This window comes from Siniperca chuatsi, linkage group LG6 (assembly GCF_020085105.1).
Source record: "Siniperca chuatsi isolate FFG_IHB_CAS linkage group LG6, ASM2008510v1, whole genome shotgun sequence".
Lineage (NCBI taxonomy): Eukaryota > Metazoa > Chordata > Actinopteri > Centrarchiformes > Sinipercidae > Siniperca > Siniperca chuatsi.
The window spans coordinates 20,230,001-20,245,049 of NC_058047.1; the positions used below are offsets into that span (position 1 = coordinate 20,230,001).

Genomic DNA, 15,049 nt, shown 5'->3' on the forward strand with positions numbered 1-15,049 from the left:
GATATATAAAGCTGGTGTCTTAACACTCTTAACAGAAACAAAAAAGTAGATGTTTCAGTTCAATTCACCCCCTTGTGTATAAATATTGAGGCATTTCCAGAGTAGAACATTACTTCAGGCAGTAAAGTTTTTTCTAATAGAAAGCACAAGAGTAAATGTAGCCTGGCAACCAAAATAAGATAAAGAAAATTGACCTCTTGCCTAATGCTAATGGATGTGTGCACAGTATATACTGACAATGATTTCATATATAATTCAATGTTTGACAACGACAACATCTGTCTTTTGTCACAGTGTTTGGCAGCAGGTAACAGGAAACAGGACCTGAACGCAGACACCAAGACACAGCAGGTAGAGTTAAGGCACAGAAAGGCAAGAGAACAGGTACAGCTAAGAGGCAGAAAGAATATACTCAAATACTAGAGCAACTAGACAATATTAACTATCTGTGAAATGCATGAAAATACTATCCCAGATATTTACTGAAGAGCCAATGAGCAGTACAGGCAGGCGGCTGATGACTGAGAAACTCAGATGAGGTCAGCGCACAGAGGTGGGAAACTCGCTGAGGGCGTCTAGTGGACAGGTGTATTTCAGCTGGGTATGAAAAATAGGAGACTATGGAAAGAGTTTGAAGCAGGATGGTGGGAGTGGGGGTGGCGGTGTTGGGTGGAGGGAGATGGTGCAGGTATCGCCATGACAACATTAGACATCTACAGTATTATCCTTTTCAAAGCTGATCGGAGCATTGCAGTTTATATCAGAGCTGCATATTGATTTTGCCTGCAAGACATAGCTGGGGTAGTTCGGTCTGGTGAACTTCCTCAGACTTCACAGACGAGCTTTTACATAACTGAATTACTGAACATTTCTCTCTGCCAGGAACATCATGTCTATCTGATGAACCAGACATTTTTAACCCCACTATATTCTACTCATTTTATTAGATGCAACCTAGTCATTTTATTCTCCTGCTGTTTAAATTGTATTGAAGTGTGTGTTCTTTTGTCATCCCTTATGTTTCACTGTTATCACTATTCAGTGCTTGTACAACACCAGTTAAGTTTAATTAAATTCTATTAGTACACTACCAGCTTTTAAAAAAAAGCAAGAGCAAATGAAATATGAGGACTGAGTGAATGGGTCTCTCTTCTGTCAGGAGAAACAGCTCTTTCCCTTCAGTAGCGCCTCTGCTCTGCCCTCTGTCATCTGTATCAGCTGAAGGTCAGCAGGGAAGTGCACTGTTGTACTCCTGCTGTGTAATTACAACGGTTATTTTTGACTGCAGCTTACTACCAGGTAACAGTAGCCTCTTGGACAGCAGCATTGTGTGGAACTGCCGGGGCCCAAAGGGGGGATCATGCTGTGTACAGTAGAGTGCACACTGCTCTATTCACCTGCTGTTGACCTGTGGTGCATTACCTGGCCGGGGCCTCTGGGCTTATTAGTAAATGACTGCTGCCAGATATGGGTGTGGGGAAAAACGGCCATGTGACTGACATTTTTAAATGTGGGGTGGGGATCGGGGGAGGAAGTTTGTGGTTTTCTGTTTCAGTCACTGCCCACCTGCTGTTTATGGGGGAAAAAAACTTGTGCAGAAGCAAACAACCTTTTACAGTTACAGTTTTCTGAGGGAGGCTGCATGCCCCTAAGACATGCTAATGTGGATAAAATGTCAGACCTGCTAAAGGCTGAACAAAAGTCAACAGGCATTTCAAGGTGGATGATTGAAGTCCTTGAAACCATGCAGACAGTGCTGTCATTTAAAATAAAACTCATATCCTCATGTTGTTTTTTCTTAATCTAACTTGACCTAATCCAGGATGATATTTAAAGAGTTTCTCCTCGGGGATCAATAAAGTTTTTCTGATTATTAGTACATCAATTAAAATAGTCCTTGCTAATATTAAGAAATATCTTAACAACTTTCAGATGTCATTGCATCTTAAAGTGCATGGCAATTTCTTACATGCCTGATGTGAGAATCCTGGCAAATGTCTCTTTCACCAATGATAGTACACTTAAACAATTTAAGTAACATTAGATTCCCAGCAAAATAAATCCCTCTTAGAATAAAGAAGATGATACATTATGGATTATGAAATTATTTTATCAAGTAGCCAGTGAAACACGTCCACAATGAATATCAAGAAATTAGAAATGGAGAAAGCAACCATCCATTACACAGTATCTGCACTGAAAAAAAGCAGGATCATCATCACACATGCACATTACACCCATGGAAATACTACAGTCTGTTTGCAGCATCAGCAGATGAGATGATTTTCCTCCCAGTAAGCATTAAAAGAAAGGAAATAAAAGCGGAAAAAAAGTACATATGACATCAGCGAGAATGTGCTGTATATTGTATATCTGAACTGCGTTACTTCACACCTCTTAATCCCAGAACCTTTGAAACATCTACTTTAACCAAAGTGAACATGATTCAGATACTACAAGGCCAATTTCTTGCTATAGATTTATTCAGACACTGATTTTGGTGATAGTTAAAGGGGAACTCCACCGATTTTACACATCAAAGTCTGTTTACAGGTCTTGGGGAGTGCTACTGCATATGTGAAAAAAAGGTGTATAAAGGCTTTTGTGGCTCCAGAGCGCGCTGCATGAAATCTGATAAATTGCCTCAAGTGATGTCACTGCGTAGCCCGCTCCTCATCTCTGCTTGAAACTAGCAGCTCAAGGTTACATTAGCCGCTACTAGCATAACACAGCCGAATCTCCGACCAAACTGTCGACACTCTAGTTGCATTATGGGTAATGTAGGTGCTAGATTTTGACAAAGAAGGACAATTGATTTTGGCAATGCCTCAGCTACCATGTTTTTTCATTTATAAAGCCTGAACCAAAACCCAAGGACTGCCTTCGGGTGCAGAAAGAGCTTTTGCTTTTGCTAGTGGGCCTTGTTAGAACACAGTGAATGGCACAAAATGTGTGTGCCGACTGTGAAAGGCTGTGTGTGTGTCTTTTTTAAAACTACTGCTAGGGTTTGTAAAAGTCTGAAATTTTCATATTTTGTATGTTAAGTGATTTTTAACAATGTTCGGCTCATTTTAATCCTGTCTGCTATCAGACAGTTCTGCTCGCATTTTCAGACAGTTAATTTCATTCAGTGGCAGGTTAGCTAATGGGAATATTAATCTCTGAGCCAGGGTGAATTGTAAATTAGGACATGTGTAGAGGTGAGGGACATTAAAGGAGTTATTAAATCATCTCTAACAGTACCAGGTGGGAATTAAAAACACTGTTAGTCCTCCTCCAATTGCCAAAATGCTTCCAGTCTTGTGACTTCCTTTCGAGTGTGGTGGTTTGGTGCATGGCTGTGTGTGTATTTCTGTTTCTATGCAATGTGTAAGTATTAGTAAAGACAGCAGTTATATATTGGAGATTTTGTTCTTTCTCTAACTTTGTCAAACATTAGCACCCAGTACTCAGTCATACTGTAGATATGGATGTGTCTGTTGTTACTTTATTAAAGATGGGTAATGGCTAGAAAAAAGGAAACAGTTTCTTGTTATATGTGTGTCCAGTGTTTCCATGTGGTGTAGGGACAGTAGTATCATATGGCGAGCCATTTCATTCAAAACCCCACCCAAACTGCACACCACCTATTCAGTTACGAGACACCACCTATCCAGTCATCTTGCGGCACCACCCAGTGGACATTGAGCACGACCCAGCTGGATAGTGCTGATTGGTCAGAAATTCAATCGCCTCTCTTAAAACGTAAGTAGAGCGAGAAAGGCCAAAATAAACTTTAGAAATAAGCTCGAATCTAAAGCGGAGGAAATTGGTTTTATTAATATTAATGTGTGCCCTCTTGTCTGTTGGTCAGTTGTACCATCATGACTAATCCCAGCATCTGAAGTTGAGCTATGCATAATAAATAATAACAAAAGAAAGAAATCAGGAGATATAGTCAAGAAAATTATATAAGTCTCATCTGCAACAAGAATGGAGTTCATATTTACAGTTCTTTTTCATTCTTCCTGACCGCCAAAGGCAGTGCTTAACACTGGATGTTATCCATCTCGCGCATGCACAGGTCGAGTATTTAATATCAACAAGTCACATGTGACCTGGGATGACGTTGGATGCAGAGTATATAAGCCCATGTCATCATGAAAGATGTCCCTTGTATCTTCTTGCAGGTAATCCGCGAATGGAGGTTGAACTGAAGGAAGAAGATAGCCGACTTACTTTTCGCTAGAAGCCCTGAAACTGCGTGATTGGACAATCACAGATATGCACCTAACTCCTAGCTGTTAGTCAGTGTTTTCGCCGCACCTAACCTTATGGATAGGCTAACGCAGGTGTCTGGCCAGCTCTGAAGCTAGGCGGATGAGGTAAGTACTCTCCCTTTGTTGGAGTTAAATTTAAGTTGCTTTAATAAGAGGAGCCTGTTTTCGGGTCTCCTTTATTGTCGCTGGGTTAAGTGTTTGCGCTGGCAGTGATCTGCAAGCTTGCATAGGGGTAGTCGGTCCCATTTTCCCGATAGTGGAAGACAGACTTCTTAGTTGTAGTTAATTTATTGCTCCCTGATAAGTGTTTTCGCTCGTTGAAGCATTCAAGTTACCTCCTTAGTTTAGATAAAATTGCGACGGCTCCCCAGTAAGTGGTTTCACTTGTGGGTAAAACTTCCTTTGTTTTGATGGCTTTAGAGGTGCTTCATTGCTGTTACATTAAAGAGTCAAGTTATTCACTCCCCAATTTTTGAGTTAACAGTACTAGTTCACTAGTGTCTTGTTATTAAGAGAGGGCGTTGTTTTGATTTGAGTTTCAGAAACTCACCCTGATCTCTGTTACTAATGAGCGCTTCCGCTCCTGAGTAACTTATTTGTAAATTAAAGAAACAAATGTGAAATTAAGGAAAGCTCCACCATGTTAGGGACACATGTTTGTCGCTCCTGAATGGCTCCACTGCTAGCTACTGATGGCCATGATGAATGTCTCTGACAGTCAGTGGATGAATTGCAGTTCATGCTGCGGGAACTGAAGCTAGCCTGATTAGCTGAGGTGGAAGGACTGCAGCTTGAAGGCCAGCTGCCTCCACCTGATGTAGCTTTGAGTGTGCGGAGTAGGCATAGTCGCTCCCCAACTGAAGGTACCCCACATAGGAAAAAGGCCAAGAAAGTGGATTGTCTAGCAGTTAAAGTCGACACACTATTTTCAGAGGTTGCTGAGATTAAGATCTGCTCCTTAACCTTCAGCCAGGCAGCGGGGCTGACCCCTACCCTACCAGGATGGGATAAGGATGCCCTGTCTACGAGGGCTTCCTGTAGCCAGTTCTACAAGGACAGACCTGGACAGGGAGAAGTAGAGGCTTCCACCCATGCTTTTTTCACCTGTTCACAGCAGCACATCAGCTGCTGAGAAAGCTGCTCTACAGACCCTTGGGTGGTGGCCAAGCTTTCCCAAGGGTACAGTCTTCAGTTCCGACGCCAGCCCCCAATTTTCAGTGGGATCAGACTGACCGTGGTCAGCAATACCCAGCAATCCCACAAAGTCTCAAGCACTGAGACAGGAATTATCCACCCTCCTGGAAAAGAATGCCATAGAAGGAGTAGAGCTTCAGACACAGCAAGGTGGGTTCTACTCACTTTATTTTCTAATTCCAAAATAAGAGGGTTGGTTTTGCCCTATACTGGACTTACGAAGGCAGAACAAATTTCTGAAGGTGTTGCCCTTCCAAATGCTAAGTACAGCAGATGTGCTCCAAGCCGTGACACAGCAAATTGGTACACCGCCATTTTCGGAAAAACAGATGGTTGAAGTACAGCCTTTTTCTCAGGCTGTTGGGTATGTTGATGTCAGTGACATCTGTAGTGCCACTGGGCCTCCTGTACTTCTGGCCCTTCCAAGTTTGGACCAATGGCCTCCATTTAGACCCATGAGAGTCAGGGTGTCCAGCCGAATCCTCCTCACATTGCGGCCATGGGGAGACAGGGTACATCTGGTCAGGGGCATCTCATTGGGTTTGATTCCCTCACGTCGGGAGGTGGTGGTGACTGATGCTTCACCCTCGTGGTGGGGGGCAGTGTGGCAGCACAGAGTGGTGGGGGGGCTCTGGACGACACAGGAAATGACGGAGCACATAAATGTGCTCGAGCTCTGTGCTATATATTTGCACTGCACAAGTTCCTACCATATATGAGGGGCACGCACATTCTTGTACAGTCCGATAACAAGTCTGGTGTCTACCATGTCAATCGTCAAGGAGGCACCAGATTGATCGTGTTGCTACAGGTGGCTTGGCAACTCCTGATATAGGATTTCCCTTGCTTTGCCAGCCTCAGGGCCATGTACTTGCCAGGACCACAGAACGTGGTGACAGACTTTCTCTCCTGCAAGACACCTCCCTCAGGGGAGTGGAGACTCCTCCCAGAGGTGATAGAGGAAATATGGCGCAAATATGGTACAGCAGAGGTGGACCTGTTTGCCACAGAGTGCTCAACCCACTGCCCCCTTTGGTTCTCATTGATTGAGACAACGAGTTCGTTGGGACAGGACGCCCTGGGACACCCGTGCCCAGATTGCCTCCTCTATGCCTTCCCACCATTTCCACTGATAGTGGTAACGCTACACAGAGTGTAGCAAGGCAACCGCAGACTCCTGTTGGTTGCCCCAAACTGGCCAGGAAGGCTCTGGTTTCCAGTGATGGACAGGCTTCTGGATGGGGTTCCATGGTGCCTGCCTAGGAGGCAAGACCTGCTCTCGCAGCTGGCTGGCTACATCTGGCATCCAAGCCTGGAATACCTGCAGCTATGGGTATGGCCCCTGAGGGGCCCAACCTACTCCTAGCAGCGTGCAATCAAGCCCAAACCCTCCAGGGCCCCCTCCACCAGGGCACTTTATGCCAACAGGTGGAAGATTTTTTCAGAGTGGTGTAGAGCTCACAAAGAGGTTCCTCAGAGTTCTTCTGTGCTGATAATACTGTGGTTTTTGCAGTCTTTGCTGGAAAATAAGCTCTCTGCTTCCGCCCTGAGGGTCTATGTGGCTGCGATTTCAGCCAGGCATATTATAGAGGCAACACCTCTTTGAGCCTAAGGATTAGGCTAAAGTGGTTGTCAGCAAAGGTTGCTTTTCTTCTGGCGATGTAAGTGAGCTTCATGCCTTGTCAGTGAGTGACGCATGCGCTGGAACTTGGATGGCCACCTGGACCACACATGCACCTTTGCCTGTTTTTACAGGGTCAATGTCGCTGCTCCATATGCAGTAGCGGCAGCTGTCTTTCAGGAGCCCTCAGATGTTTCCCGGTAAGGTGGGACTCCTCATGATTATGTTGGTAATAGTCATAGAGTGTTAAGCACTGCCTCTGGCTGTCAGGAAGAATGAAATAGAATGAGAGTTACGTATGTAACTACGGTTCTATGATCGCCGGATGACCGCCATAGTCCTTTGTCACTTGGAATCTTGGCGAGATGATTCTGTAGGGACATCTTTCATGATGACGTGGGCTTATATACTCTACGCCCTATGTCATCCCAGGTAACATGTGACTTTGTTGATATTAAATATCTGATCTGTGCGTGTGCGAGACGGACATCCAGTGTTAAGCACAGCCTCTGGTGGTCATCCAGAATTCATAGAACCATAGTTACATATGTAACTCTCGATTTAAACAGATCGATCAAAGCATCCAGAGAGTGGGAAAGTGGCATTTGGAGTAACCATACCTGAATTAAGAATTAAAGACGGACATAGATTTTCAGATCAGATGTCAGTATTCACTGCAGAGATGCTGGCAATATTATGGGCACTATGGTGGGTAGAGGACAATAAACTAGACAACTCAGTCATATGCAGTGATTCAGCAGCAGCTTTAACTACAATAAGAGAAATCAAATCCAAGTCCAAATATATTGACAGAGATTTATCAAACATTATACAGAATTCACAAAGCAGGGTGTAAGGTGGGTTTTATTTGGGTACCAGCACACATGGATGTAGAAGGAAATGAGGAAGCACATTACTTGGCAAAGAACGCTGCTCATGAGGATAGAGTAGAAATTGCCCTGCATACGGACTGTCAGAATACACTTCAATCATACACAAGTCAGTAAAAGAAATGTGGCAGACACTCACACAATCCACACACTACATACAATTGCAACCTATCTGCTCCCACAGATGCTGAAAAAAACTCGTATTTTGGAACCTAAATGTTGGCAGACTGTATAAGTTTTAACACACTGTCAGCCTCACCACTCAGTTATAATGATGTTATGGAATATGTTTTCTGGAGTTACTTTCCATTCCACTAGTATTTCACAATGGGTTTATAAAGGGATTACCACTCTGCTGCCAACATCCAGAGGGGTGGGGAGAGAGAGGAATTGTGTATGTCTTTGTGTGTCATATGAAACCCATAGGCAGGTCAGGCCAGGCAAGTGAGACTTATGCAGACGATGTGATGGACTGAGTTATTGTGATGCACTGAGTCGTAGCCTTCTGCTATGGTGAGTGACCTTTTACAGGCATTTACTCAAAGACACTAGTAGCTGGATATACTGTGCTATATGTCTGTTGATTGGATTGCTCATATTTTATTCAGCCTGTTTATGTGCAGGTATTGTCTTCTACAGAGCAGTATGTTTATTTATTAGTATTCTGTTTCCTCACTCTGTATAAATGGACCATTTGAGTGCATTTTGTAGTGCTATTTGCTGACTTTTGAGAGCCTGCAATTGTTTTCCTTTTCATGCATTTTAAAATGTCTCTCATGAGGTCTTATGATTACAATAGACTTTCAATTTCTCTGTTTCGCTGTTTTCATTTACAATGCATGAAATAGCAAGAGAGCGAAACAACCTCAGATATAAAACTGACTCATAGCAATTAGGGGATTTTTTTGTGTGTGCTGGCATATGATTTAAAAACCTAACTACTTGCAAGGCACAGTCAAACCATGGTAAATCGAACTGTTTCAACTGAATACAGACCCAGTCCTTTGAGGATTATCTTGGAGCTCGAGCTTTAATTTTACTGCTACGCTGGGTCAATTAGAGTTTGTAACTGTAATTCCACTCATTTAGAGTGTTTGATTACTGCTGTTGAAGGGGAATTGAGTTTAATTAATTTGTCTCACTGCCTGCCTCTTTGTCTCTCCCTCTCATTCTTGCTGGCCTCCTATCCTCCCTCCCCCTTTCCTTTTCTTCTTCCCATTCTTTCTCTTTCCTCAGGTGTCTGGCCCAGTGATTTGACCCCAGACAGGAGCAGGAGGAAGCAGTAGAAAAGAAGGCCATGGGGGTGAGCCTGGTCCAGGATGTCAGCTGGCTCCTGCCTTTCCTGTTTTTGCTACTGATGATCACAGTGTCACACTGCCAAGGTCAAGGATGTCCCCAGCGTTGTGAGTGCATTGCAAAACTCAAGACTGTTTCTTGTTATGGTAAACGCCTGTCCGCACTGCCAGATGGCATCCCACTGGACACCAAGATCCTGGACCTAAGTGGAAATAAACTTCGCTGGGTAGAGCACGGTGACCTGCTTCCATATCAACGTCTTGAAAAGCTGGACCTGAGTGAGAACATGATCAGTGTCTTGGAACCGAATGCCTTTTCTAGTCTCCAGAACCTGCAGTCGCTTTCACTGAGGGGTAACCAATTAAAACTGGTCCCCATGGGGGCTTTCTCACATCTCTCCAACCTAACTTCATTGGACCTCAGTGGGAATAAGATTGTAATTCTTTTGGACTTTACTTTCCAAGACCTGAAAAGTCTAAAAAACCTGGAAGTTGGAGACAATGATTTGGTTTATATTTCCAACAAGGCCTTTCTGGGTCTAGTGGGGCTGAGGGAGCTGACCATTGAGCGGTGCAACCTGACTTCTGTGTCCAGCCAGTCTTTGTCTTACCTGCATAATCTGGTGACTCTGCGGCTCCGCTACCTCAGTATCTCCAGTTTAGAGGACCAGAACTTCCGTAAGCTGGGAAACCTGAAGGGCCTTGAGATCGATCACTGGCCCTTTTTGGAGTACATTTCCCCTCACAGCCTGCAGGGTCTTAACTTATCTTGGCTGTCTATTACGCACACCAACATCACCTCTGTGCCCACCTCTGCCCTACGCACTCTGGCTCACCTCACCAGCCTCAACCTCTCCTACAACCCTATCTCTGTGTTGGAGTCCTGGGCTCTGCGGGACCTTGTTAGGCTGAAGGAGCTGCATCTGGTCAACACAAACCTGGTAGTAGTGCAGCCATATGCGCTGGGTGGTCTAAGGCAAATCCGCCTTCTTAATCTCTCTGCTAACAACCTGGTGACCCTGGAAGAGGGAGCCTTTCAGTCTGTCAACACTCTGGAGACGATGCGTTTGGATGCGAACCCTCTGGCCTGTGACTGCCGCTTGCTATGGATCCTTCAGCGCAGGAAGACCCTCAATTTTGACGGCGCTTCCCCAGTGTGTATGACGCCGGTTGAGGTGCAGGGACGGGCTCTCAATGCTTTCTCTGACTCAGCTCTCTTTGATCACTTTACTTGCCAGAAGCCCAAAATCCGCAACAGGAAACTGCAGCAGATATCTGCCCGTGAGGGGCAGGTTGTGTCATTCATTTGTAGAGCAGAAGGTGAGCCAACACCAGTGGTATTCTGGATCTCTCCTCAACGCCGCCGCATCACCACAAAGAGCAGCGGCCGCCTAACTGTGTTACCAGAAGGCACATTAGAAATACGGTACGCCCAGGTAACAGATAGTGGAACCTACATCTGCATAGCCAGCAATGCTGGTGGAAATGACACCTATTTTGCCACACTTACAGTTAGTGGGCTGCCACTAGATGTAGCCCTTATGGCCAATCGCACTTACTATGCTGGGGACCTTAATGACACAAATCTGAATGACACCAGAGTCTTCTTGAAGTTTACTCTGGATCTCAAGACAATCCTCATATCCACAGCTATGGGCTGTATCATGTTCCTGGGTGTAGTTCTCTTCTGTTTCATTCTGCTGTTTGTGTGGAGTCGAGGGAGAGGGCAGCACAAGAACAATTTCTCAGTGGAATATTCCTTCAGAAAGGTGGATGGACCCGCTGCCAGTGGAGGACAGGGTGGGGGGCGCAAGTTCAACATGAAAATGATCTGATTATTCGGATCTGTTTCTCTCATTAGTATTCTTCCCCAGATACTGTTTACAAGCAGTCTCTACATAAAGGACATAAAGGGACAAGACACTGGAATGGACCTTTGTGGTTGCAAAACATTAAATACAATTATTTATAGGACATTTTATTGAGACAAGGTTTTGTTATTGAAACTACTGTATATATGAGAGAAAGGAAATCTGTATGGATTTGGTATATTTCTATTGCTTTGTTGTGTGTTCACATTATTGTGCAGAAAAGGAAAACTGGACTATAGTTAAAGATGTCTCAAAATGTTGAATAGGCTGTTAGAAGACAAAGCAACAAAAGCACTCAGAGTACCACCAGTCTTTAACCTCAACAAAGCTCTTGCCAACTCCATCCTTCTTCCCTACAAGGAACTCTGTCCTCTTCATCTTTAAAGGACTTCACCTGAGGTGATTCAAGCTCTCTATCTCCAAACTCATGAATACATTATAACAGGGTGGTGCTCAATGAATGCCAAGTACTTGCCAATATGTATTTGAATAGTTCCAGCTATATACTGCATATTTAGACTCATTTACAGTCAGGACTTTAGAGCACTTTTGTGACATAAATATAGATGCTCTGCTTTTTTGCTGATGGTAGGTTTGTACAGAATACATTCGACACCAAGAGACTACTCTCTGCAGCACTGCCAATTTGACCGTAAAGTACCATGTAATGTCAAAGTCAATGCAACGCCGTGGTAGAGAGAAGTTGCTTCTCATTGGATACCACTAAAAGTTGGTCAAAGCCATTTTTAAACTAAAATGGGACTCTACAGGTTAAGCTACAGTTAAAGGACCCAATGCACATTTGTGTGGTGACAAATCAGTACATGCAGATGCACACTTCCTAGTTAGGTTTTCCATTGTTGTCTATTCAGTACACACTATACAAGATGCTTACCCTCTTGATCTGAAAAAAAAAAAGTAAAAGATGATTGCATGTACAGAGTTGGCTTCTTACTTTGAATTTGTATTATTTGTAAACTGAACATCTGTTGGGGTACATTGATCCCAAAGTTGAATAGATCATACTGTATAGGTAGGATATATACTGTATAAGATGTATTATACATTTTGTAATAATTGAAATCCTTGTGGTTAATAGTACTGTTGAGTGATCAATCCAATTTTTCTGTTCTGCTGTAATTCTATTGTTAAAGTTTTGTTTTCAAATCAATGATATCCAGTCCAGAGCTTTTACAGTCTCACCTTATCATGTCATCAGATAGATATTGCACTGAGACTTGCCTGCTCGCTCCCTGAGCTCACACAAATCATGAAGGGCGTTTACATCGAGTTTCAGTTTACTCGCCTATTTTTGGCTTTAAGTGACAGTGGGGAGGCTTGGCTGACCAGCGGGGGAAGGAGTTAAGTGGGTTTTCATCAGGACCTCAATGTGTTTGAGACACGCAGGGAAAAATGCTAATGTGATAAAGACCTTGCAAACTGGAACAAAGGTCATAATGAAACTGAGCCAGAGAGGAGAAGGAGTTGAGGTATTCTAGGAAGACACTGACACTATAATCCAAAGGGCTGGATGCCATCTTGAAGTAACATAACATGACATGAAGTAAAAGTTTAAGTAAAAGTGGATTTATGAATGTGATTTCAATATGATTCATTCAGCATTAAGATGTAATCATCCAATCTGGGATCAAGAAATGATCAGGTGTTTTACCATAATAAAGGCTGTTTCTGTACTCCCACATACAAAAAGCAAAACCATGTTTTTGGTTCCTTAATATGAATTGGCAGTCACAGCACTTGAAATGAACACAAATGCAAATATGTCAGTTTTGGGCCTTCTACAGCATCTGTGGTAGTTTCAGTATTATATAAAAAACAGAAACTTTGGGCATTAAATCCAGTTTCTCTCATAACTTCAGACATAATTTGGAGAGAGTTAGAAATCAGGTGAACTGCTTACACTATTCTAACTTCAAGGTTTATCTCTTGATCTGTGGGTTTAGCCTTAACCAATACCACCAGTTCAGATATCAGTGCTTCCCTTCTACCATAGCAGCAACTACTGCAGTTCTAACAATGTTACTCTTCTGCCCTCTGTTGGCTGTAGATGGTACTGAATACAACACTATTACTTGAGTAAGATAGGATTTGACCTCCTCAATCTTCAGACTTTATAGTAAGCAGTTTATTCCACTGTAAAGTTGATGGAGGGCTGACCTGGATCCAGTAGCATTGGAAGTGAAAATCACTTTTGTGTTTAAATGACACTAACTTAACTTTACTCACACAGTGAACCCCTCCCCTCTACTGCAGGTTAAAACAAACAGGAAGAATTGCAGACAGAAAAAAGAGGAGCACCATATTAAATCATTTAGTGTTTCTGTTCATCCATATATACAAACATAGCACATTTTATAGACTAAACTTATCATTTACAATATAGAAATATTAATAATGAACTGTGAATATGTTACTGGACTGATTTGGCTTCCTCTCTGCATTTTAGAAATGTAAACAATTGATGTTATTTTTCATTGTCCTTTACTGAATTCATCCTGTAAATATGGAAACCACTGTGTCTGGAAATTGCGCTAGACTGTTTTGTATTGTATTGTTTTATAAAAATGAAGCACACTGTTTATAAAGCATGCTATATTATCTGCTATGATGATGTCTTGTCCCCTGTCCCATTTTTTTATAGCAGTCATTTGGTCACTCAACCCTTATGGTGGCAGTCTGAGAAGTTGATTGAGAGTCTACAATAAACCTGTGACCCCGTCACTGTGAAATTTTGTGTTGAATTTTTTTTAATGTGTTTTCCCAGGGGTTTGTCATATTTTAATTTTTAAAAATGAGTTAAATCAGATGGATGGATGTCCTATGTACACGACAAGTAAAGATATACTGCTTAGAACAAAATGTTCTTGTCACGATTCACTCTAGTTAATAATATAGGTACTGCATTACTGTATGAGGAGCGTTATTATTGTTCATTTCCTATGCATTCATCAAAGTTACAAAAAAAATTCATTTTTGTGGGCAGATAAAAATTGCTTTGCATTACACTTTGATGTGTTTGTTTGTCATAGGTTTTCTTGATCCTGAGTGTTGAATCATTTAGCTATAACAACTTAATTTATTGTAATCAGGGTAACTTATAAAATTGAACTAAGCCCCATTGTTGTTCAGTGGGTTAGTGAATTCATAGTGTGCTATTCTGACTGGTAACTGGTCAGGTGAAAGACAGGAACACCTCAAGGAGGAAGTAGAGAGCAACAGGAAGATGTTCAGCACCCAGTACCCTTAAATGTATCAAAACCTGTTCCAATTTTCTAATCTTTAAAGTCCCCCTCCACTCAAAAATGTGTTTTGCTTATTGTTACTTCACTTGGATGTTTGACCTTCACTGTACAGAATGATGTACGTTTGACACCAGAAGGCTGTTTTCACATTCATTTGCTGAAGGGGGAAAGTTTCTCTGTGCTCACCTTAAATCTCGAAAACATTTGCGTACAAGTATCATGTTGTGTTATCGCTACTGGTTTAGAAGCATATCGTGGTCTAATATGCAGCTTACACAATGTGGAAACTTGAAACCTCCAGTGTATAAACTGCGAGACTGGACTTTTCAGGGAAGTTGGGGACATCATGGTCCAGTAGTTGAACTTTAATTTTAACATTAACATGGTTTTTCAATGAGGGAGAAGTAGATTTCATTTTAAGAATTTTTAACAAGTTACTTGAACCTTTTAGACACTAATTATTATTCCAAGTATCCGAGTATTTCTATATGTCTTAAAACATGTCTGGAGGAGATCTTTAAAATATTTTCTTTTGCACTAAGGTGAGTTAAACAGGAATTTTCTTTGTAAAGTGCTGGGCCACCATGAGCCTCCAAAACCGCTCCAGTGATCCTTGGTACAGATCAGGAACTCTCCTGGAGGCATGAAAATCATTC

General features: G+C 42.5%; 1 protein-coding gene across 10 annotated transcripts in view; it reads left to right on the plus strand.

Annotated features, from left to right (window-relative positions):
* lingo3a (leucine rich repeat and Ig domain containing 3a) overlaps positions 1-13,880 on the plus strand; it is a 44,781-nt gene extending 30,901 nt beyond the window's left edge. For 4 of the 10 annotated variants that reach the window (XM_044199698.1, XM_044199697.1, XM_044199706.1 and 1 more), the window contains 2 exons: positions 4,170-4,364; positions 9,201-13,880. In XM_044199698.1, coding sequence (XP_044055633.1) covers positions 9,262-11,094 — 1,833 coding nt within the window. In that variant the 5' untranslated portion in view covers positions 4,170-4,364; positions 9,201-9,261 and the 3' untranslated portion in view covers positions 11,095-13,880. Of the gene's footprint in view, positions 1-330; positions 352-4,169; positions 4,365-5,228; positions 5,604-9,200 lie in introns of those variants that run through there. The other 6 variants (XM_044199699.1, XM_044199707.1, XM_044199704.1 and 3 more) reach the window with 4 other exon arrangements.
* The last annotated feature ends 1,169 nt before the right edge of the window (positions 13,881-15,049 follow it).